The 23,482-nt window shown below is 41.4% G+C and overlaps 1 protein-coding gene across 1 annotated transcript in view; it reads right to left on the bottom strand.

Annotated features, from left to right (window-relative positions):
• Window positions 1-23,482, bottom strand: part of pex7 (peroxisomal biogenesis factor 7) — a 78,053-nt gene that overhangs the window by 8,812 nt on the left and 45,759 nt on the right. Inside the window, exon 8 of the mRNA XM_048597295.1 lies at window positions 20,607-20,662. Within this exon, the coding sequence (XP_048453252.1) occupies window positions 20,607-20,662 (56 nt within the window). The remainder of the gene's footprint in view (window positions 1-20,606; window positions 20,663-23,482) is intronic.

Raw genomic sequence — 23,482 nt, 5'->3', positions numbered from 1 at the left:
AACGTGGTTCAAGATGCTCCACAGCATATAGTCAGAGTTGTACAGCATGGAAACAGACCCTTCGGTCCAACTCACCCATGCCAACCAGATATCCTAAATATATCTAGTCCTATTTTCCAGCATTTGGCCCATATCACTCTAAACCCTTCCTATTCATATACCCATCCAAATGCCTGTTACATGTTGTAATTGTAACAGCCTCCACCACTTCCTCTTGCAGCTCATTCCACATGCGCACCACCCTCTGCATGAAGAAGTTGCCCCTTAAGTCCCTGTTAAACCTTTCCCCTCTCACCTTAAACATATGCCCTCTAGTTTTGGACTCCCCCGCCCCAGGGAAAAAAACCTTGGCAATTCACCCTATCTAGACCCCTCATGATTTTATAAATCTCTATAAGGTCAGCCCTCAGTCTCCGACGCTCCAGGGAAAATAGCCCCAGCGTATTCAGCCTCTTCAATTAGATCAAACACTCCAACCCTGGCAACATCCTGTCAATGTTTTCTGAACCCTTTCAAGTTTCACAGCATCTTTCCGAGAGCAGGGAGACCAGAATTACATGCAGTATTGCAAAAGTGGTCTAACCAGTGTCCTATACAGCTGCAGCATGACCTCGCAACTCCCATACTCAATGCACTGACCATAAAGGCAAGCATACCAAACACCTTCTTCACTATCCTATCTACCTGCGACTCCACTCTTAAGGCACTATGAACTTGTACGCTAAGGCTTCTTTATTCAGCAACATTCCCTAGGACCTCACCATTAAGTGTATAAGTCCTGCCCTGATTTGTCTTTCCAAAATTCAGCACCTCACCTTTATCTAAATTAAACTGCATCTGCCACTTCTTTGCCCATATGCCCATCTGATCAAAGTCGTGTTGTACTCTAAGGTAACCTTCTCCACTGTCCCCTACACCATCAGTTTTGGTGTCATCTGCAAACTTACTAACCATACCTCCTATGTTCACATCCAAATCATTTGTATAAATGATGAAAAGCAGTGGACCCAGCACTAAGGCCTCCAGTCTGAAGAGCAACCCCCCACCACCACCCTCTGTCTTCTACCTTCGATCCAGTTCTGTATCCAATGGCTACTTCTCCCTGTATTCCATGCAATCTAACCTTGCTAACCGGTCTATTATGAGGAACCTTGTCGAACACCTTACTGAAGTCCACACAGATCATGTCCACCACTCTGCCCTCATCAATCCTCTTTGTTACTTCTTCAAAAAAACTCAATCAAGTTAGAGAGACACAATTTCCCATGCAAAAAGCCATGTTTACTGTCTTTAATCAGTCGTTGCCTTTCCAAAGAAATAAATGTAAATTCTGTGCTTCAGGATTCCTTCCAACAACTTGCCCACCACTAATGTCAGGCTCTCTGGTCTACAATTCCTTGGCCTTTCCTTACCACCTTTCTTAAATAGTGGCACCACATTAGCCACCTCCAGTCTTGTCGTTAATGATGATATAAATATCTCAGCAAGGGACCCAGCAATCACTTTCCTAGCTTTCCATAGAGTTCTGGGGTACACCTGATCAGGTCCAGGGGATATATCCACCTTTATGCATTTTAAGATGTCCAGCACCACCACCTCTTCTATAGTATGGATATTTTTCAAAATGTCGGTATTTATTTCCCCACATTTTGCTAACTTCCATATCCTTCTCCACAGTAAACACCGATGCAAAATACTCATTTAGTAGCTCCCCCATCTCTTGCGGTTCCACACATAGGCGGCCTTGCTGATCTTTAAGAGCCCCTATTCTCTCCCTAGTTACTGTTTTGTACTTAATGTATTTGTGGAATCCTTTTGGATTCTCCTTAACCATATTTGCCAAACCTACCTCATGTCCCCTTTTTGCCCTCCTGATTTCTCACTTAAGTATATTCCTACTGCCTTTATACTTTTCTAGGGATTCACTCGATCCCTGCTGTCTATACCCGATACATGCTTCCTTCCAAAACCTCAAACTCTCCAGCATTTCCTACACCTACCGGCCTTGCCCTTCACCCAAATAGGAACGTGCTGTCTCTGGGAGATAGTAAGAACTGCTGATGCTGGAATCTGAGATAACACAGTATGGAGCTGGAGGCTCATTTTTGAAGGCTTCCCATTTTCCAGCTGTCCGTTTACCTGCAAACATCTGGCCCAATCAACTTTTGAAAGTTTTTGCTTAATACCGTCAAAATTGGCCTTCCTCCAATTTAGAGCTTTAACTTTTAGATCCAGTCTATCCTTTTCCAACAAAATTTTAAAATTAATGGAATTGTGGTCACTGGCCCCAAAGTGCTCCCCCACTGACACCATAGTCACCTGCCCTGCCTTATTTCCAAAGAGTAGGTCACATTTTGCACCTTCTCTCATAGGTATTTCCACATACACTGCAAGTCTAATCACTGCATTAGAAACCTGAGTAATCCAGAAGCCAATAACCTTCAGCCTGGCACAGAGTTCTGCCTCTGCCTCTGGAGGAAGGGATATTTGACCTGAAATGTTAACTGTGATTTCTTTCCACAGATGCTGCCAGACCTGCCGAACTTTCCAACAAAACAGAAATTGCTGGAAAAGCTCAGCAGCTCTGGCAGCATCTGTGAAGAAAAAAACAGAGTTAACGTTTTGGGTCCGGTGACCCTTCCTCAGAACTGATGGTGGCTGGGAAAACATTAATTTATATGCAGAGAAAAGGGAGAGGGGGATGGGGTAGTGAGTAAATGATAGGATAGAGCCTAAAAAGAGAGAAGAGCAGTTGGACAGACAAAGAGTTGATAATGATCAGGCTGGGAGGGTGAATAGTTGTTAATGGAGACTATTAGTGTCTAATAACTGTAGTGTGTAATGGCAGGCTATGTGGTAACAGGGCCTGGTGTGTGGGGTTGGCGGCTGGGACATGGGAGAGTTTAGGCCCTAAAATTATTGAACTCACTATTGAGTCCGGAGGGTTGCAGGGTCCCCCCAAGTGGAAAATGAGGTGTTGTTCTTTGCTAGAACACTGTAGCAAGCCGGAGACAGAGATGTTGGCCAGGGAACAGGGTGGTGTGTTAAAGTGGCAGGCAATGGGTAGTTCAGGGTCTTTTTTGCGAAGCAGTCACCAAGTCTACGCTTCGTTTCCCCAATGTAGAGGAGACCACATTGTGAGCAGTGAATGCATTGAACTAGATTCTGGGAAGTGCAGGTGAAGTGTTGCTTCACCTGGAAGGTATGTTTGGGCCCTTGGATAGTGGGGAGTGAGGAGGTAAATGGACAGGTGTTGCACCTTCGCCAGTTATAGAGGAAGGTGCCATAGGGCTGTTGGGGGGGTGGGGTGAAGGAAGTGTGGACCAGGGTGTCCCAGAGGGAACGGTCCCTGCAGAAGGCAGACAAGAGATGGGACGGGAATATGAGTCTGGTGGTGGCATCTTGCTGGAGTTGGTGGAAATGGCGTCTGATGATCTTCTAGATGTGGATGCAGGTGGGATGATAGGTAAGGTCAAGGGGAACCCTATCGTTGTTGTGGGAGGGAAGAGAAAGGGTGAGGGCGGAAGTGCGGGAGATGGGTCGGACCCGGTTGAGGGCCCTGTCGACAATGGAGCTGGGGAATCCTCGGTTAAGGAAGAAGGTGGACATTTCGGAGGCTTCCTTGTCAAAGTTGACCTCATCTGAACATATACGACGGAGATGGAGGAACTGAGAGAACGGGATGGAGTCTTAACAGGAAATGGGGTGTGAGGATCTATAGTCCAGGTGGCTGTGGGAGTCAGTGGGTTTGTAATGGATATTAGTGGCCAGTCTATCCCCAGAAATGGAAACAGAAATGTTGAGGAAGGGAAGGGAGGAGTCAGAGATAGACCAGGAGAAAGTGAGGGCAGGGTGGAAATTGGAGGCGAAATTGATGATGTTTTCCAATTCCAGATGAGAGAGGGAAGCAGCACCGATGATATCATTGATATATCGGAGAAAGAGTTGTGGGTGGGGGCCGGAATAGGACTGGAACAAGGACTGTTCCACGTGCCCCACGAAGTGACAGGCATAACTAGGGCCTATGCGGGTACCTATGGCCACCCCTCTTACCTCAAGAAAATGACAGGAGTTAGAAGAGAAGTTGTTGAGGGTGAGGACAAGCTCAGCCAAGCAGAGGAGGTGGTGGGGTTTTTTAATTCATTCACGGGCTGAAGGCGTTGCTGGCTAGGCAGCATTTATTGCCCATCCCTAATTGCCCAGAAGGCAGTTAAGCATCAACCACATTGCTGTGGGTCTGGAGTCACATGTAGGTCAGACCAGGTAAGGATGGCAGTTTCCTTCTCTAAAGGACATTAGTGAACCAGGTGGGTATTTCTGACAATCAACAATGGATTCATGGTCATCATTAGACACTTAATTCCAGATATTTATTGAATTCAAATTCCACCATCTGCCACGGCGGGATTTGAACCCATGTCCCAGAATGTTATCTGGGCCTCCAGATTAACAGTCCAGCGATAGTAGTGGGTGGGGATGGTTCAGGTCTTTGCTCCAGGAAAAAGCAGAGAGCCCTAATACCCTCCTGGTGTAAAGGGATTGCACGTTCATGGTCAAGAGGCGGCGGCTGGAACCCGCAAACTGCAAGTTTTGAAACCAGCGTAAGGCATCAGAGGAATCATGGATGTATGTGGGCAGCGAATGGACCAGGGGAGAGAAGACTGAGTCAAGGTAGGAAGAGATGAGTTCTGTGGGGCAGGAGCAGGCTGAAACAAGGGATCTGCCCAGACAGTCCTGTTTGTGGATTTTTGGGAAGAGGTAGAAGCGAGCTGTACGGGTCTGGGGACTATCAGCTTGGAAGCGGAGGGGGGAGATCACCGGATGAAATGAGATCAGTTACCATAGTAGATACAAGGGCCTGATGTGCCATGGTGGGGTCATGGTCCAGGGGAAGGTAGGAGGAGGTATTTGAGAGCTGGCGCTCAGCCTCTGCAATGTAGAGGTCAGTACGCCAGACTACAACAGAGGTCAGTTCTGAACCTTCCAACAATTTCTGTTTTTGTTTCTGATTTACAGTATCCACAGTTCTTTCACTTTTTTTTCATAGAATTCTACCTGTCAGCACATGCTGAACTACTACGATATTGTATCCTGTCACTCAGTCCCATTTGTGAAAAGCTATCCAGAAAAATATTTTCCAGATACCTTCATGCCATCCGGAAGTGAAATTAACTACGTTTTGATTTGCATCCTCTAGTTGAGCCCCTGGAGAATAAAAGTGATCAAGAGTCAAGGAATGATATGATACAGCCTAGAAGGAAGCCATTCAGCTCATCACACTTGAGAAATATTAGTTTAGTCCCAGTCTCATTTTTTCAGAATAAATCTCACATTGCTTTTTCCTCAAATACATCTACAATTTTTGATTTTTTTTATTTTCAAATATTTATCCACTCCCATTTTAAAAACTCTTGATAATTTATGCCACTTTCAGTGCCTGACTCATTGACCCGTGAAAATAGTTGAGAGACAGATACCTACGAAACCTATACCTGGAGGTCATTCAGTAAGCAGGAAGTAAAGTGGAGACTTTGAAAATGAAGATAAAGACTTTGAAATCAATGCAGTGCGGTGGAGTGGAGATTGGTAATGGTGGGAATGACAGATGAGATTGACAATATGGAAGAGAGGAACTCAATCTTGAATTTTGGATTAACTGACGATTTTAGAAACAGGGCAAGACAGATGTTAAGAGTAATCAAAAAAGTAATCAATTTTGAACTAAAATTGCATAAAAACGTAATTTATTAACATTGATTTTTCATCAATTCTATTGTCTGTATTTAGAATCTGATAGAAAAGTGTATGACAACAGAATAGATAGGGAGAAACTATTGCCACCCTTTAAAGGGTCAAGAATATGAAGGCACAGATTTAAAGTGATTTGTAAAGAAGCAAATGCATTGTGAAAAAAATCTTTCCCACCCAGCAATTAGATAGGAATGCAGTGTCTGGCAGTGTAGTGGAGGTAGGAATCAAGGAATTCAAGAACGTATTAGGCAATTATTTGAATATAAACAATATGCAAAGTCACTGACAGAAGGCAGGAGAATGGCACCAAGTCATTATGGTTATTTGTAGAGCCGCTCCAAGTGATGGGCCAAATGGTCCCGTTCTATCCCATAACAATTCTGTAATCCTGGTTAAACTTTTTGAATCCTTTCCAACATTTCTGTTTCTATTTTGAAGTACAATAACCAAAATCCTTCATTGTGGTACAGAATTTCCCAAACTTATGATCCATGCAGTGTCAGCATCATTTTCTTGACTCACAGGGTAATAACTACCTGTATCTGTTCGAGTTTATGGAGCATGGAGGGCAGGAGGTTACTAAGGTGAGTATTTAAATTAGTGAGTCTAGATTTAAACACTCATGGATAAGGTTTTGTTGGTGCAGAAACTGAGAACAAGGGCAGTGGTGGTAAAAATACGGATCTTAGTGATACTTCCAGAAAAAAAAATGAAAGAATGAACTTACATTTAAGATGAAATTCTTCATGCTCTCTGGAAAGTACATCTCAATCAAAAACTATATGCACAGGAGCATTTGGGGAACAGCCATCATAATAACATCAGATTTAGAATAGCCATGGAAAATGACAAGGAACAATCAAGATTAAATTAAATTAACTGGAAGAGGGGTAACTTCAGTGAGTTGAAAAGAGATCTGTGCCAGGATTATAAAGTAGGAAATTTATGCTAAACCTAGATTGGACCTTGATTAGAACATACTTAGCATCATGAAATGTAGTTCTGGTCATCACTGTATTTAGAGTGGCAAAGTGGTTAGCACTGCTGCCTTACAGTGTCAGGGACCCGGGTTCAATTCCAGCCTCGGGCAATTTGTCTACGTGGAATTTGCACGTCCCCCCTGTGTGGGTTTCTTCCGGCTGCTCCGGTTTCCTCACACAAAGGAGCAAAAATATGCAGGTTAGGTGGATTGACCATACTAAATTGCCCAGTAGCTTCCAGGGATATGCAGACTAGGTGGATTAGCTGTGGGAAATGCAGGGTTACATGGATGGGGTAGGGGGTGGGTGTACGTGGGATGCTCGTTAGTGACTCGATGGACCAAAGGCCTGTTTCCATGCTGTAGCGATTCTGTGATTCTTTAAAGTAGTCCTATTATGTACTTGCTCAGCGATGTTAGTCAGTTTGGGTACCACTAGGGCCACTCAGCTCCTGATCTCATTCCAGCCTTGGTCCAATCACGAATTGAGCTCCAGAGGGGAGGTGCGAGTGACTGACATCAATTGGCATTTGACTGACTGAGACACTAAGCAGCCTTATCAAAACTGGAGTCAATAGGAATTGGTGTGGTGATAGGAGGAACTCCCCACTATTTGGAAGTCAAATGGCATCAGAAGGTGGTTGTGGTTGTTGGAGGTCAGTAATCTCAGTCCTAGGACATCACTGCAAAGGCACCTCAGTGTACTGTAGCAGCCCCAACCATCTTCAGTTGCTCATCAAAGAACTTCCCTCCATTACAATGCCAAAAATAGGGATTGCAAAATGATCGGTACCATTCAAGACTCAAGTATTGAAGCAATCCATGTCCATATACAAGGTCCCAATAACATTCAGGCTTGGGATAAAAAGTGGCAAATAAAAATAATGCCATATAAAATCCAGGCAATAACCATTTATAAACAAGAGAAAATCCAATTATTGCTGAATGCCTCACTATCAACAGCCCTGGAGTTACTATTGAGCAGAATCTAAACAGCACCAGCTATAGAAATATAATGACTAAAAAAAAGGTCAGAGATTAGACTTTTGCTGTAAGTAACTCACCTTCTGGCTCCTCAAAGTTTGTCCACCATTTTCAAGGCACAAGTCAAAAATATGATGGAATACTATTCACTTGCCTGAATAAGTGCGGCTACAACAACACTTAAGATGCTCAACACTATCCAAGATAAAACAGTCCATTTACCACCTTCAAAATTCACATTCTATTGTTGATGCATAGTAGCCACAGTGTGTACCATAGACAAGATACACTACAACAACTCATCAAGCTTCCTTCGACAATAGCCTCCAAGTCTGCAACTAATGCCTAGAAGGACAAGGGTGGCAGATGTGTGGGAGGTCCATCACCTGTGAATTCCCCTCCTGACCAGGAACTTTATTCACTGTTACTGGGTTAAAATCCTGAAACTCCCTATCCAAAACATCCCAAAATGTTTTTTTAATTCATTCAAAGGACGAGGATGTCGCTGGCTGCAGCCAGCATTTAGTGTCCAACCACATTGCTGTGCAGGCCAGACCAGGTAAGCATCGTAGTTTCCTTCCCTAAAGGACATTAGTGAACATTTGAGTTTTTCTGACAATCGACAATGGATATATAGTCAGGATTAGACTCCAGACTTTTATTGAATTAAAACTCCAACACCAGCCGTGGTGGTATTCGAACCCAGATCCCCAGAACACTATCTGGGTGGGGTTTTTTTCCTTTATTCATTCACAGGATGAGTGCGTCGCTGGTTAGGCAGCATTTATTGCCAATCCCTACTTGCCCAGAAGGCAGTTAAGAGTCAACCACATTGCTGTGGGTTTGGAGACACGTGGAGGCCAGATCAGATAACGATGGCAGTTTCCTTCCCTAAGGGACATTAGTGAACCAATGGGTTTTTCCATCAATCAACAATGGATTCACGGTCATCATTAGATTCTTAATTCCAGATATTTATTGAATTCCAATTCCACCATCTGCCACGGCGGGATTCGAACCCGGGTCCCCAGAACATTATCCAGGTCTCTGGATTAACAGTCCAGTGATAATACCACTAGACCATCACCTGCCACTACAGCAATTCAAGGAGACAGATCACTGCCACCTTCTCAAGGTGATTTGGCATGGGCAACAAACACTGACCTAAAATTCATTTTCTTCAAATCCTTTCTAAACCTCCCATTTCTTACCCTCAAACTGTGCCCCTTGGGGTTTTTTTTGAACCCTCTACTAAGGCGAGAAGTTTCTCCCCATCTACCACGCCTTTGTCACTCAGAACTTAGTACATCTTAATAATGTTTCAGAGATAGTAGGAACTGCAGATGCTGGAGAATCTGAGATAACAAGGTGTAGAGCTGGATGAACACAGCAGGCCAAGCAGCTACATCTTAATAATATCCTCCTTCAGCCTTTTCTATTCTAAGGAAGGCAACACTAGCCTATTCAGTCTCTTTTAATAGCTGAATCACTTCAACCCAAGCAACATCCTGGTGAATCTATTCTACACATAATCTCATGCAATCACATTGTTCCTGTAATATGGTGACCAGAACTACACACAGTACTCCAGCTGTGGTTTAAGAATGTTAGATTTGGCTTCAACATAACCTCCTTCCTCTGGAATTCAATGCCTTGACTAATCAAGTCAAGTATCCCAAGTCTTTTTAAGCACCTTATTTACCTGCGATATGAGAGGGAGAAGGGAATTGACGTTGTGATGATAGATTTAAATGAGGAAACCTTGATGGAAGCTCAAGTAGAGCATAAACACTAGCATGGACAGGTTAGGTTTCTGCACTATACATTCTTTGCAGTAGCTACTATTTATAAAGCGTAGTCATAGATCATGGAGAATTACTTGAAGTCGCTAAACTGGAGCTTGAGGATTCAGGGATTTGAAAAACTAAAACACAAGCCATTTGCTTACATCAGAAAAACCCACAGAAATTTTTCTTTTAATTGTGAAATTTGGCACCTGTTGAAGACTGTCCATAGTATTTTCACTTCAGCAGCAAGAACTTGAAACCTGAGAAACTAAGAACAATAATGTTTCCCCACCCTAAATAAACCCTTCTGAAATGGTCAGAATGGGAATGAGACGTAGAACCTATGTAAAGGTACATCCAAGTCTAAGCAACACAGACTTGAAATTTAACAGTTAAGCATGTTGTTTTTATCCTAAATACTATTGGAATTTTCAAATGAGAATTAGCACCTTTGTATGTTTCATGTCAGAAGCAGCAAGCACCGAAGATCTGAAAAACTAAGAAGAATGCTGTTGCCCACCCAAAACCCTCCTGAAATAATAAAAACGAGCGCCTGTGTATGGTTATTGTCTATAGGCAGAAATCAGGAAAAGTAGAGAGGACAAGACAAAGATACAGAAAATAGAATCTTTGTGCTTTCTCCTTTGTATCTTCCTTCAGTATTGCCTCAGCCTTACTGGCTCACCAAGAACTATTAGATAAGAAATACCCCAATCAGTCTTGACACATTCAGATTCTCTACTTAAATTAGTATCAAGTCTTAGTACACCTCACTTCTGCCCAGGGAAATTGAAAGGCAATTTGAATTTTTAATAGTTGGAGTTTGTTTTAACAGAGTTTAAGTGTTCCTCATGGGTAATATTTAGTCTGCTTGTTCATTCATAGGCACTATCAAAAATGATTCAGTTAGTCAGCAAATGAATACATGGGATGAAAAAAAGTGGCCAATGTACATATTCAGAAATTTATGCCCCAATGACCCTGTTAATTACATAGCATACAATGTCGTCTGTCAAACTAAGTTGACTTTCCTTTTATTTTTATCCCTGATCATTTCTGGACACAGCAAAGATACACTATAGCAACAATATACTTCACATATCTTCCTGAAGTGTGTCACTATACTTTACTAAATTTCACAGTGAGTGAATACATTCATTTTGATTATAATGTAAATATAACTCCTGCTAATGTAACAAATTCTGCAGTTTAATGAGGTTACCATATTCAACCTGAAAATGATTTTGTTGGTAAATTTTATAAGAAATGCTTTCAGCATCGAGCTAATATATTGCTGAAATAAGTGATAACTGAGCTGGTAACTAAATTATTTTGCATACATTGTCTTCAATGCAGTATGTTTACATTTCTGAGTAACCAAGAGCGCACTGGAAACAATATTCTCTTGTTTGAAAATTAATTCCGGTGAAATACACTGTTGTTTCATTAATGTTTGTTAGGATTGGAGAAAGCACAATGAGTCTGCAGGATTAAAAATGATGAGAAAAACTCTGCCATATAAACCCTTGCAGGGTGATATAGCTTGACAACGTTGCTGAGGAAATCCTCATCAGCGAGAACACCCGAAACTAAAAATCAAAACGCTGATGTGAATTTTCTATACAACATGTGGCTTGCACTTATTCTGAAGAATGAAGATCATGAGTGGAGACTGTCAGCAATATAAAGAGTGGCACACGTTATATCTTACACTCCACAACTATTAGTTTTGCATTAGTAGAACAATATGACTGTAACTCTAGTTGTATGGTTAAATCCATTACCTGTGCCTTAAATCCCTTTTACAATGGAAATAGGTTCAGTCCTACCAATTTGTCTTCAGTTTTGAACCTTTGTTTTGGAAACATCGTGGTAATTTTCTTCAATATTCAACATGCCACCCCACTATGTTGCAGATTCTGATCCCTTTTAATGTTTATATTAGTGAACAACACAGGATGCAACTTGGCATCTGGGCCTTCATTTTGAAATCTCTCTCTTAAAGCAAACAGGAAGGATATTAGAACATTTAGCAGAACTATATCTACCCCTTCTTGAAAGCATGCAATGTTTCGCTTTCTGTGGCAGAGAATTCCACAGGCACAGCACTCTCTGGGGGAGGAAATTTCTCCACATCTCAGTCCTAAATGGAATACCCCATTTTCTTAGGCCATGACTCCCGAGTCTGGACTCTCATTCTCCGGATAATGGAAGATGGATGTCAAAACCATGCAGAAGTCCCAAAGTGCTAACTGCAAAGGAATTACCCTGGAAGTTGAAACATCTGATGGGCAATTATCCAGTCTGGAATTCTTCAAGAGAGTCTAAGTTAAGGTCGGAAGCTGTGGAGGGTTCTAAATGCCTTAACTGAATGGTTAGTGTGGAAACATTAGAGAAATTAAAACCTGGTCTAACTCCTGGATAAATATATAAATGGCTCAATGCCCAACCACTCTCACTGACATCACCTGTTTTCCCCATTCACTGCAAACACCCTCCGGATCCCACCGACATCACCCCCAATCCTTTGAATTTGGCATAATGCAAAATTGTTCAACTTGGGCATCTGACTTCCCTCCTATTCAAACCCAATGCCTCCCCCCTCTAGCTTGGGACCTAACCTGATAACACCCCTACCTCCTGGCCGTTGGACTCAACCCCTTCTCGCCCGACACCGCAACTAGACCTGACTCACCAAGGACCCAGTTCTCCTGACCTCAACCAAACTGACCCAATTCGTGGGCCATCAGATCCCCAAGATCATTCCCTCAAATCAGCTTTGGCCTGACCTGCTCCAAATGCCCCTCCATTAAGCTGACTGCCCACCATTGAGCTGACCCATCCTAAACACTTATCCATTGCCTGCCACCTCACCCATCGGGCATACCAACCCCCTCACCCAGCTGACAGTGCATCACTCCACCTACCACGTTATTCCCCACACAGTCGGTTCTGATATAACGCGATAGTCCCGTTCTCGTGCGATCTTGTGTTATAAGAAAATCACGCAATAGCCATGCCATTTAAACTCATGTGGCTGGAGTTGCGTTGTAGCCAATACAGGTATGGAAAGTTTGCATTCTAAAAATAGCGGTCTAAAGCCAATTTGCATTGAAGAAACACGTGTTATAACAGAACTGACTATAGAACTTACCTTAAACACTTAACTTCTCTCCGAATCCGTAAAGTGGCTGCAGAACGTTTAAAGCTTGGAATACAGCAGTTAACGCTGAGTAAACAGGCATAGTTTCAACGTCAATCCATTCCTGTGCAGAATATGCACATTCCTGGCTCAGAATAGACTGCGTCAGTTGGGAGGGCTCCAGCTGGAGGTTTACCCAGAGAACACCCCTAAGGTTTTTTTTTTGATCGATCAGAGTTGTAAATAGAAACTGAAAGAACTGCGGATGCTGTAAATCAGGAACAAAAATAAAGTTGCTGGAAAAGCTCAGCAGGTCTGGCAGCTTCTGTGAAGAAAAAAATCAGAGTTAACGTTTCAAGTCCAGTGACCCTTCCTCGGGGTTTCCAACCCAGATCAGGAGACTTGAGCTGTGCACTCTATAATGTTGCCAACCATGAGTGCAAGTTTATTCTGCCCATAGATTTTCAAACAAAAGGGAGGCAGAAAATTATAAACCAATTTCATTTTAAGTCGTCCATTGGCCTAACTTTGCTACATTTCACATTAAAAGATATAATATCCATTTTTTAAAATGATGTTTACATCAAGGCAGGTGTGCAGAGGCTAGATGGCTTCCTTATATCTCAGAAATGTTTGAAAGTGCTTTACTCACGTTGAATTCGTTTGAAATACACAAACATTGTAAGGGATATGGATATCGTCAGTAAGGCCAGCATTTGTTGTCTATCCTTGTTCCCTTCAACTGACTGACTTTGTGGAACGTTACAGACAGCAGTTTGGAGTCACGTGTTCTGGAGTCACATGAAAGCTAGACCAAGAAAGGACAGCAGATATTCTTGCCTAACAGACATTGGCAAATTAGAAGGGTTTTTACAACAATTGACTAGCTGATTTTTAGTGTATTCAAATTTTGCCCTTTGCCATGGTGGGATTTGAACCCATGTCCCCAGAAATGTTAGCTTAGGGATCAGGGTTTATAGACCAGTGATATTGTCAATTCACTGCCACCTTTGCTGGGGACCATATTTCGGGCACAAAAGATTCTAACTGGTTATCGGAAAAATGTTAGCCAAGATACCAGGAAAATTGTCTGTTCCTCTTATTATAGTACCACAGGATTTTTAACATTCACCCAAATTACTGCAACAGTCAGACAATGCTTCAGTTTAACGTGTCATCCGAAAACTGACACTTTTAAAACTGCAGCACATCCTCAACATTGCCCTGCTGTGGCGTACAAAATGTCATCAACCTGAAATATTAACAGATTATCTCTCCACAGATGCTGCCAGGATAATGGACATTTCCAGCATTTTCTTCTTTATCTTATGTGCTCAAGCATGGGGTATTTGACAACAAAGGGTTAGGATCAGGCCAAAACTGACAGCATTACAAATTTCAGTCTGTCTGGAGATACTAAATCAAGATGCTCCTGTACAGCCATACCATTCCTCTTAATACTTCCTTTAATAACTTCATCCTTAATGCAATAAGGTTTGCAAAGAGTTTGATTACCAAGTACAAAATACTTCATAACACTGAACTCGGGGTTTATTTTAAAAAGGACAAAACTCTGAAAAATGATACTGTTCATTTTTCAGAGATAGTAGGAACTGCAGATGCTGGAGAATCTGAGGTAACAAGGTGCAGAGCTGGATGAACACAGCAGGCCAAGCAGCATCAGAGGAGCAGGAAAGCTGACGTTTCGGACATGTCCATCCTGGGCCTCCTGCAGTGCCACAACGATGCCACTCGAAGGTTGCAGGAACAGCACCTCATATTTTGCTTGGGAACCCTGCAGTCCAATGGTATCAATGTGGACTTCACAAGCTTCAAAATCTCCCCTCCCCCTACCGCATCCCAAAATCAGCCCAGCTTGTCCCCGCCTCCCTAACTTGTCCTTCCTCCCACCTATCCCCTCCTCACACCTCAAGCTCCATCCCCATCTCCTACCTACTAACCTCATCCCACCCCCTTGACCTGTCCATCCTCCCTGGACTGACCTATCCCCTCCCTAACTCCCCCACCTACACTGACCTTTACTGGCTCCATCCCCACCTCTTTGACCTGTCTGTCTCCTCTCCACCTATCTTCTCCTCTATCCATCTTCTATCCGCCTCCCCCTCTCTCCCTATTTATTTCAAAACCCCCTTCCTCTCCTCCATTTCTGAAGAAGGGTCTAGGCCCGAAACGTCAGCTTTCCTGCTCCTCTGATGCTGCTTGGCCTGCTGTGTTCATCCAGCTCTGCACCTTGTTATCTCTGTTCATTTTTCATCGGTTTCCAACTTCCACTTAAAAAAATGAATCCCCTCAAATATTGTAATTATAATGTTGTTACTAGATCTCAAGAGTGCATTTTGGCTTGAAAACTTTAAAAGAAATTCAAAATAATCAATTGGCATAACAGATTTGATTTCATAATTTAATTTAATAAAAGAATCAGAATCAATTAGGCTGGCATACAGTCAACAGAGAGAAATTTTAACTAGCTTCAGTAAAGAACAATGAATCATGTCAATATGACTGGCACTCTAACGATACAATTATTTTAAGCATTTTAAAGAAAGTTCAAATCATGGAAAACATAATCAGTCAATACAATTCAGTATACTTTGAGTGACTATTAATAACTGTCCATATTGATTGTCTTTACTAATGCAGTATCGTTGTACATCACAAGAAAGCCATACTGGTGAAATGGCAACAATTCAGATTTTGCATTTCAGCAGGAATAGTTCTTCATTCCATGCTGTATGAGACATGATAAAATATCACTGACTACTTACTGGCAGGAACATGTTTTGTTTAAAAAGTGCAGAATGTCTTTACGCTGGCCTATTGCGATTGTTAAATAAAAGTAATGAATTTTTGCTGAAGTTCGACTTACAAACATGATGTTAGGATGTTGCAAACCTGAAATTAAGACAGCAGCTAAAAATATAAGCATTTTGAAGTGACTAGAATTTTCTTGTAGCTACAATGCTGCAATGTTGACTGCCCATTTGAGAAAGATGGAAGGATGCAAAGAAGATAACTGGCTGTAAAAATGATTTTCAAAAACAAAGTCAAACAATAAACAGATCATTTAAAGTTATGACATTAAATTTAAATAGATTAGACACAAGAACAAAAGAACATAGAAGGGATGCCGAGAGATTAAGATAGTGAAAAGTAGAGAGAAATTGTTAAACGTCATTAGCCAGATTTGGAATAACTGGCAAAAGGCCTAGACAGGAGAGTAGGAATGTTTTTCAGTCACCAGTTGTATCAATTTGGAATGCACAACTGAAGGTTTGGAATCAGAATTCATTATTTAGGAACTTTCAGGAGACACTGGCCATGTGCGTAAAGCAGATTAATTTGTAAGGTTAAGGGGACAAAAATGGTGCTGGATAAAATTGAATGAAGAATCTGTATGGGTATAATAGGTTGAGTCATCTAGTTCTGTGATGAAAGTCTATAGAAGGCGGCCAAAATTACTTCCCTTTTGCAATTGGAGTAATTTAAGAGTTTCAAATCCACCACCTGTCTTTTTGAGATGTTGTGCTTACTTGTCCTGTAGTAGAGCTGATCACTTTTAACACACTCATCATGTGAAATCCTAACCAATGACTGTTGCCAAGCTCAGCACCCAGGGCAGAATCACATCTAAGTTTTATCCTATCCACATACAACCTTGAAGAAACTGTTAATATTTTCCCCTGCTTGAACTTGATTACCTTGAGAATAAAGGCAACATTTGGCTTGGTATGTGATCAAGGAGTCCTAGCAAAAGTGGAGTCAATGGGAACCAGGGAGGAATTCTCCACTGGTTTAAGTTAGATCTAGCACCAATGAAAATAGTTGGGTTGTTGGGTTTCAAGAATCCCCATCCCAGGAGATCAAGTTAGGACTTTCTCAGGGCAATATCCTCAGCCCAAACACCTTTATCTGCTTTAATAATAACCTCCCTTCCATCGTAAGGTCAGAACTAATGATTGAACAATGTTCAACATAATTCACAACTCCCCAAATATTGAAGCAATCACTGTCCAAATGCTGTAAGACCTGGACAATATTCAGATTTGGGCTATTAAATGGTAAATAACACTCACATCACTCAAGTGCAAGGCAATGACCATCTCTAACAAATGAGAATCCAACAATTGTCCCTTGATGTTCAATAATGCTATTAATAAACCCTCGACAATCAAAAGCTTGGGGGCTACCATTGACCAGAAACTGAAGTGGTTAGCCACATAAATACTGTGTTTACAAGAGCAGGTCAGGATATCTGTGATGATGAACTCACTTCCTGATTCCTAAGGTCTGACAACATATGCAAGGTACAGGTCAGGCATGTGATGGAATACTCCCCACTAGCCTGTATGGGTGAAGCTCCAACATTGCTCAAGAAGTTCAACACTATTCAGGACAAAATTGCCCTCTTGACTGGCACCTCATCCAAGACCTTCAACATTCACTTCTGCCACTACCAACATGGCAGCATAGCGTACCATCTATACGATGCTTGACAACAATTCAACAAAGCTCCTTAGACAGCTCTTTCCAAACTATGACATCTACTGTCTAAAAGGACAAGGGCAGCAGATATGTGGGAACACCATCAGTTGAAAGTTCCCTCCATTTCACACAGCATGCTGACTCAGAGCCATATTGCTGTTCCTTCACTGTCAGTGGGTCATAATCCCGGAACTTAACAGCAATGTAGGTGTACCTAGACCACATGAACTGCAGCGGTTCAAGAAAGCAGCTCACAATCAGGCAATTAGGGATATGAAACAAATGTTAACGTGGCCAGCAACACCTATGAATCCCATAAACTATAAAAATCAGACTGAGTGAAATAGTGAGCAATGATTTCTTCATCACACTAGACAGATTTTTTTCAAATATTTCAAAGGCAGGAGTATTAAATGCCTTGACAATTTGACTGTTTCTTTTGATAGTTGCTATTTTATTAACATACATTAATGTCTACTTTTATTATTTCCAAAGGCCAGCTTACCTCTCTCAAAGTTCACTGTAGCTTTCCCAAAGGTGTCTGAGGACTGTTTCCAAAAAAACAACTTTATCTCTCCTAAAGGGTGTGCCACCGCCCCAAAGCATTCCCCAAAGTTTCGACCTGCTCCTGCCCGATCTAATCTGCACACATCATGATTCACATTTCTAGGTCACCAAAATCCTTTGCAGCTCCCCCTGCAAAATACTTATGTGTGAAATTCAACCAAGCCCCCTGAAAATGCAAGATCTGAGGCAGGATTTCCAAATTTTGGCCTATTCTTCCATTTTCAGAATGGCAGAAAGGCTCTCTGTTGGATTGAAAATCCAGGCTACTGAGTCATGCTGACCAATAGAAAGGCACAAGGACATAGATTTTTGTGAAGTAAAGCTGTGAAGAGTTATGGAGTAAAAATGGATACTAGAATTGACATGAGCATAAGCTATCACTCAATAGAACAGCAAACAGTACTGAGGAGCTGCTTTGTGGGTGCTGCATTTGCCTGCATAATAACAACGACAACGTCAAACAAATCCACTGTATGTGTAGCACTTCGGAACATTTCTGAGTCATCATGTGGCATATATAACCGAAAATCTTTTTTTAAAGCAATATCTGCCCCACAATTCTCCAGGTGTGGTCCCATCAAGGCTGTATGCATATTGACATTTTTATTGGGTTGTAGTGAAGGAGTTTTCTTTTAAGGTGGCAAGTTATGAACGAACAATTTTTTTTAAATTTCTTAACACATTGTACTGTCACTCTAGGCTCATTAGTTCAATACAGTGGTTGAATGGACATGAAAATGTCATAGCTTGATATGAATCTTTTGAAGGGTGATAGAGATTGCAGAGTTAAAATATGGGGCACACTCAAACCATACACTTCACATTCAGAAGAATTTTAAAGAAATTTTAGCGCCCTCATTCTGGACTGGAGTAGGCAATTGGATAAAACTTCCACAACAAGAGTTCTACATACCGAATGCACCAGTGATGTACATCCCATTGTACTGTAAACTCTCCATCAATTTAGTAATCAACTAAAAATCAACTGAGGACACTTTTGCTTCGTAAGGTTGCATCAACTCTAGAATTGACTGCCTAAACTGAAAGACAGAAAAGACTTCAACCCATTTATTCAGAAGTACATTTGAGCCAGGACCAAGGCATGAAAAATGTCTGTTCCCGTGACACTACTCAGTCCCCACATTTACACAAAAACTAAAATTTCAATTGATCATGAACGGGACAGCAGTTGTCACTGACCGTTTCTAGTTAAAACAACTTCTTGCCTACTTTCTCACAAACAAGCCCAATGTTCTTCATCCTGATGAAATAATAGTACAGAAAGATAATGGAAAGGTGCAAATATCTCTTTGGACATGATGTAATTAAATAGATTTTATTTTTAGTCGACAAAAATATAATGTCAGAGCTTGTTAACTTACTTTTGAAAGAACTGAGCTCAATTTGAGAACTTTGCATGCTTGTAAACAGCATTTACTAACCTTGTGGTTTCCATAAAAAATGAGGTATTAATATGCAGTGCTGTGAAATATTACCATGAAAGATACAGTGCACATAAATACATCAATGTTTTCCGTATGGAGTAACAAAGATTGGCAGGTTCAAGGGTGAGAAATTTAGATTATTTGCTGAATTTCGTGCAGCACATCGGAAGATAGGAACAGAGTCCTACAACATGGAGACAGGCCCTTTGGCCCAACCTGGTCCATGCCATCCAAAATGTCCATCCACACTAACCCCATTTTCCTGAACTTGGCCCATATCTTTCTAAACCTTTCCTATCCAGGTATTTGTCCAAATGCCTTTTAAAAGTTGTTAATGTACCTACCTCAACAACTTCCACTGGCAGTCATTCAATATATGTACCACCCTCTGTGTAAAAATAGTTACTTCTCAGGTTCCCATGTATTCTTTCCCCTCTTGCATTAAACTGGTGCCCTCTAGTCCTCGATTCCCCAACCCTGGGAAAAACACTGAGTGTATTCACCCCATCCATGCCTCTCATGATCTTATACACTTCAATGAGATCCCCCCTCCGTCTCCTACGCTCTAAAGAAAAATGTCATAGCTTGTCCAACTTCTCCCTATAACGCAGTCCCTTGAGTCCTGGCAACATCTTTGTAAATTTCTTCAGTAAAGGATCCCATACCCAAAGGATCCCATACTCAAACCAACAAAACTGGGGTAATATACAAAATACCATGCAAGGACTGTGAGAAACACTATATAGGCCATACCAGAAGAAAACTGACTATACAGATACATAAACACCAACTAACCACCAAGAGACATGACCAACTCTCACCTGTCTCACTGTACACAGACATCAAGGGACACGAATTTGACTGGGCCAACACATCGATAATCACACAAGCCAAACAGAGACATGCCAGGGAGTTCCTGGAGGCCTGGTATTCCAACTGGAACTCCATCAATAAACACATTGAATTAGACCCTGTGTACAAACTACTGAGAAACAAAAACAGAAGCAATACCAATCACCCCAGCAAATTAAGGTGTATAAATAACAAGCGGGTCGGAACACCAACACATCACCGGCGGCACACTGATGATGTTACCTAGCAAGGTGATGAAACGTTTGCAACCAAACCTACCCGTTCAGCATCTACAACCACAGGCCTAATTTGTATAATCTCTCCTCATAAATTAACCCCCAAAGACCAGGTATCAGTAAAAAGAATGAATCTTGGAAGAATCGAAAGAATTAAAAAAATATTGTTTGCAATAACTTAGTGTAAAACTCTCCTGGATTTAATTTCTACAAGAAACATTCGTCAGCGTATCTGAAATTTCAAGGATGCACAAAGTGTCAAATGATATTTAGCGACAATGGAACAATATTCAAGCATCAATGCCTTCAGTTAAGAAAGGAAAGAGGCAAAATAGGTGAAGAAAAAGATGTGTTACTTACCTGACACTGAAGTCGTACGAACATGAGGCCAACATGGTTGCATGGAACGGGGAAAACTGTAGAGACGAATAGTAGCATTAGCTTACATTATAAATTTGACAGTTCCAATACCATGTATTTAAAGAGATTAATACTTCAATTATAATACATTCTATCATATTTAAGCTTGATACATCCAAAATATTTTGTGTGTGTATTATTTCTGGGGTACGTTTTATTTTTCAGATTTAAGAGTGTACTGTGGAAAAAGAAAGTGATTTTACTCTTTGAAGAAATTCAGACAGCAAAACCGCTGGAGGGCAAAATTGCTTAAGTATGTGTCATAAGGCAAGCACTTTCTGAAAAACATGTTCACATGTTCAATGTGGGGCAGCACAGTGGCTCAGTGATTAGCACTGCTGCCTCACAGCACCAGAGACACGGGTTTGATTCCACCCTCGGGTGACTGTCTGTGTGGAGTTTGCACATTCTCTCCGTGTCTGCATGGGTTTCCGCCGGGTGCTCCAGTTTCCTCCCACAGACCAAAGAGGTTAGGTGAGTTGGCCATAGGAAATGTGGGGTTGGCCATAAGAAATGTGCTCTTCGGAGGATCGATGTGGACTTGATGGGCCGAATGGCTTGCTTCCACTCTGTAGGGATTTGATGATTCCTTGATGCTTTGAGTTGCTGTACTTCCAAACCACTTTCCTTTTAAGCCATATCTTAGGTCCATCATGGTGTCTGTCAAAGGTATGTTCCTGTTGACGTTCTTGACATCTTATTCCATTAGTGTAAGAATTGCAGAATTAGAAAATTTCTTTCTTAAGTTCAGGCTGGGTCACATTGGTTTGAATGTGTATAAAACTGAGGAAGCTGCCTGGACAGGTATAATTAGTGGCTGGGATTCTGGGATTTCTGAACTCATTCTCAGGTTTTCCAATTTTCAACAGTACCATGTTAAGGCATGACTAATTTGCATCACAAACCCACACCCCACATTTCAGATCTGGCTGATTCTATTGCAGGGATAGGCATGTTCTAGTCTCTTGCAATTTTCATGGAGTCGGACATGCTTATGAAAGAGTTAAGGTTCATGGCACCTCAGAGCTGTCATTAGCCATAGTCTGTATAACAGAACTTTTTGCAAGAATGGTGAAAAAGTCTTACCCATTCCCCTCAATTCCAGGTTCTACCCAATCCCTATCACCCCTCAGAAGCTCCATGTCAAGCTATGATACTTCCATGTCCATTTAAACACTGTATTGAACAAATAAATCCTAGAATGACAATAGTATGATTTACCAATGTTTTTAAAAGATAAATAACCATTCATTCATAGCTTTCCACTTTCTTAAAAAAAAACTTATATCAAAAGCCAATAAAAAGGTCAATCTGTAGAGGGCCTTAATGAGACCGTATCTAGAAAACTGCGTACAATTTTGGTCTCCTTAACTAAGGAAGTATATACCAGCCACAGAAGAAGTACAACAAAGGTTCACTACAGTGATTCTTGGAATGGTGGGATTGTTGTATGAAGAGAGATAGAAGTGATTGGGCCTGCATTCTGTCGAGTTTAGAAGAATGAAAGGTGATTTAATTGAAACATATAATATTCATATACTTTACAGGGTGGATCCTCAGCTACGGTCTAGGCCAAGAAAATCTTAGAATAAGAGATGAAAAGGAATTCCTTCACTTTGAGACTAAGGAACCTTTGGAATTTTCTATCCCAGAAAGCTGAGGAAGCTAAATCATTGAACATGTTTAAGATTCAGATTGATAGATTTCAAGATATTAAAGACATCAAGAGATATGGGGATTGTGCACGATATTCATATGGATCAGCCATGATCCTATTGAATGAAGGAGCAGAGTCAAGTGACTGAACAGTATACTCCTACTCATTTTTCATACGTTCCTAAGGTATCAAAGGTAGAAACTGCAAACATTTAAAATAGTTATCTTTCATAAATTAACACAGTGCAATTGATAGCATAAATTAGTGACCAGAGCAGTCAATCAAGCAACATTTTCTCTGGGGTACAGTAGTTTCAAAAAACTAATGGCTGTCTGGGCTGTCAGCCAAGAGAAAAGCATTGCTTGCCTAATAGAATAGTTTGGAGACCTCAACCCATCAATTTCACAATGGTATTTACGCAAAATGAGGAGGTTTCAAGTGGCTGCAGTTTCTGCAATTGGTACTTTAAAGGTTCTGGATGAGCATAAAACCATAAGAAGTAGGAAAAGAGTAGACTGTTTGGCCCCTTGTCCCTGATACACCATTCAATAGGATCATGACTGATCTGACATTCCTCATGTCCACCTTCCTGCCATTTCTCCGAAACCCGATTTCCTGACTGAACAAGAATATATCTATATCAATCTTAAATAATAACAAGGACTCTGGCCCCACAGCTCTCTGCGATAAGGAGTTCCAAATATTCACAACCATCTGACAGCAAAAAATTCTTCCTCATATCAGTCTTAAATGACGCTCTTTTATTCTGAGACTATGTCCTTGGTCCTAGACTCTCACATGAGAAGAACTATCCGTTCAGTATTTACCCTGCCAAACCCATAAGAATCCTATATGTTACAATGAGATCACCTCTCATTTTTCTAAATTCCAGTGAGTACAGTCCCAACCTGTTTAGCCTTTGCTCATAAGACAATCCCTCCATACCAAGGATCATCCGAGTGAACCTTCTCTGCACTGCCTCCAATGAAATAAAATTTCCTTAAAGAAGGGAACCAAAACTACTCACTGCAATCCAAAGAGATAGTAATAACTGTCGATGCTGGAGTCTGAGATAACAAGGTGTGGAGCTGGAGGAACACAGCGGGCCAGGCAGCATCAGAGGAGCAGGAAAGCTGACGTTTTGGGTCGGGACCTTTCC

This window comes from Rhincodon typus, chromosome 5, assembly GCF_021869965.1.
Source record: "Rhincodon typus isolate 14 chromosome 5, sRhiTyp1.1, whole genome shotgun sequence".
NCBI lineage: Eukaryota > Metazoa > Chordata > Chondrichthyes > Orectolobiformes > Rhincodontidae > Rhincodon > Rhincodon typus.
The sequence above is the reverse complement of the archived record's forward strand: the minus strand, read 5'-3'. Positions and strand labels throughout refer to the sequence as shown.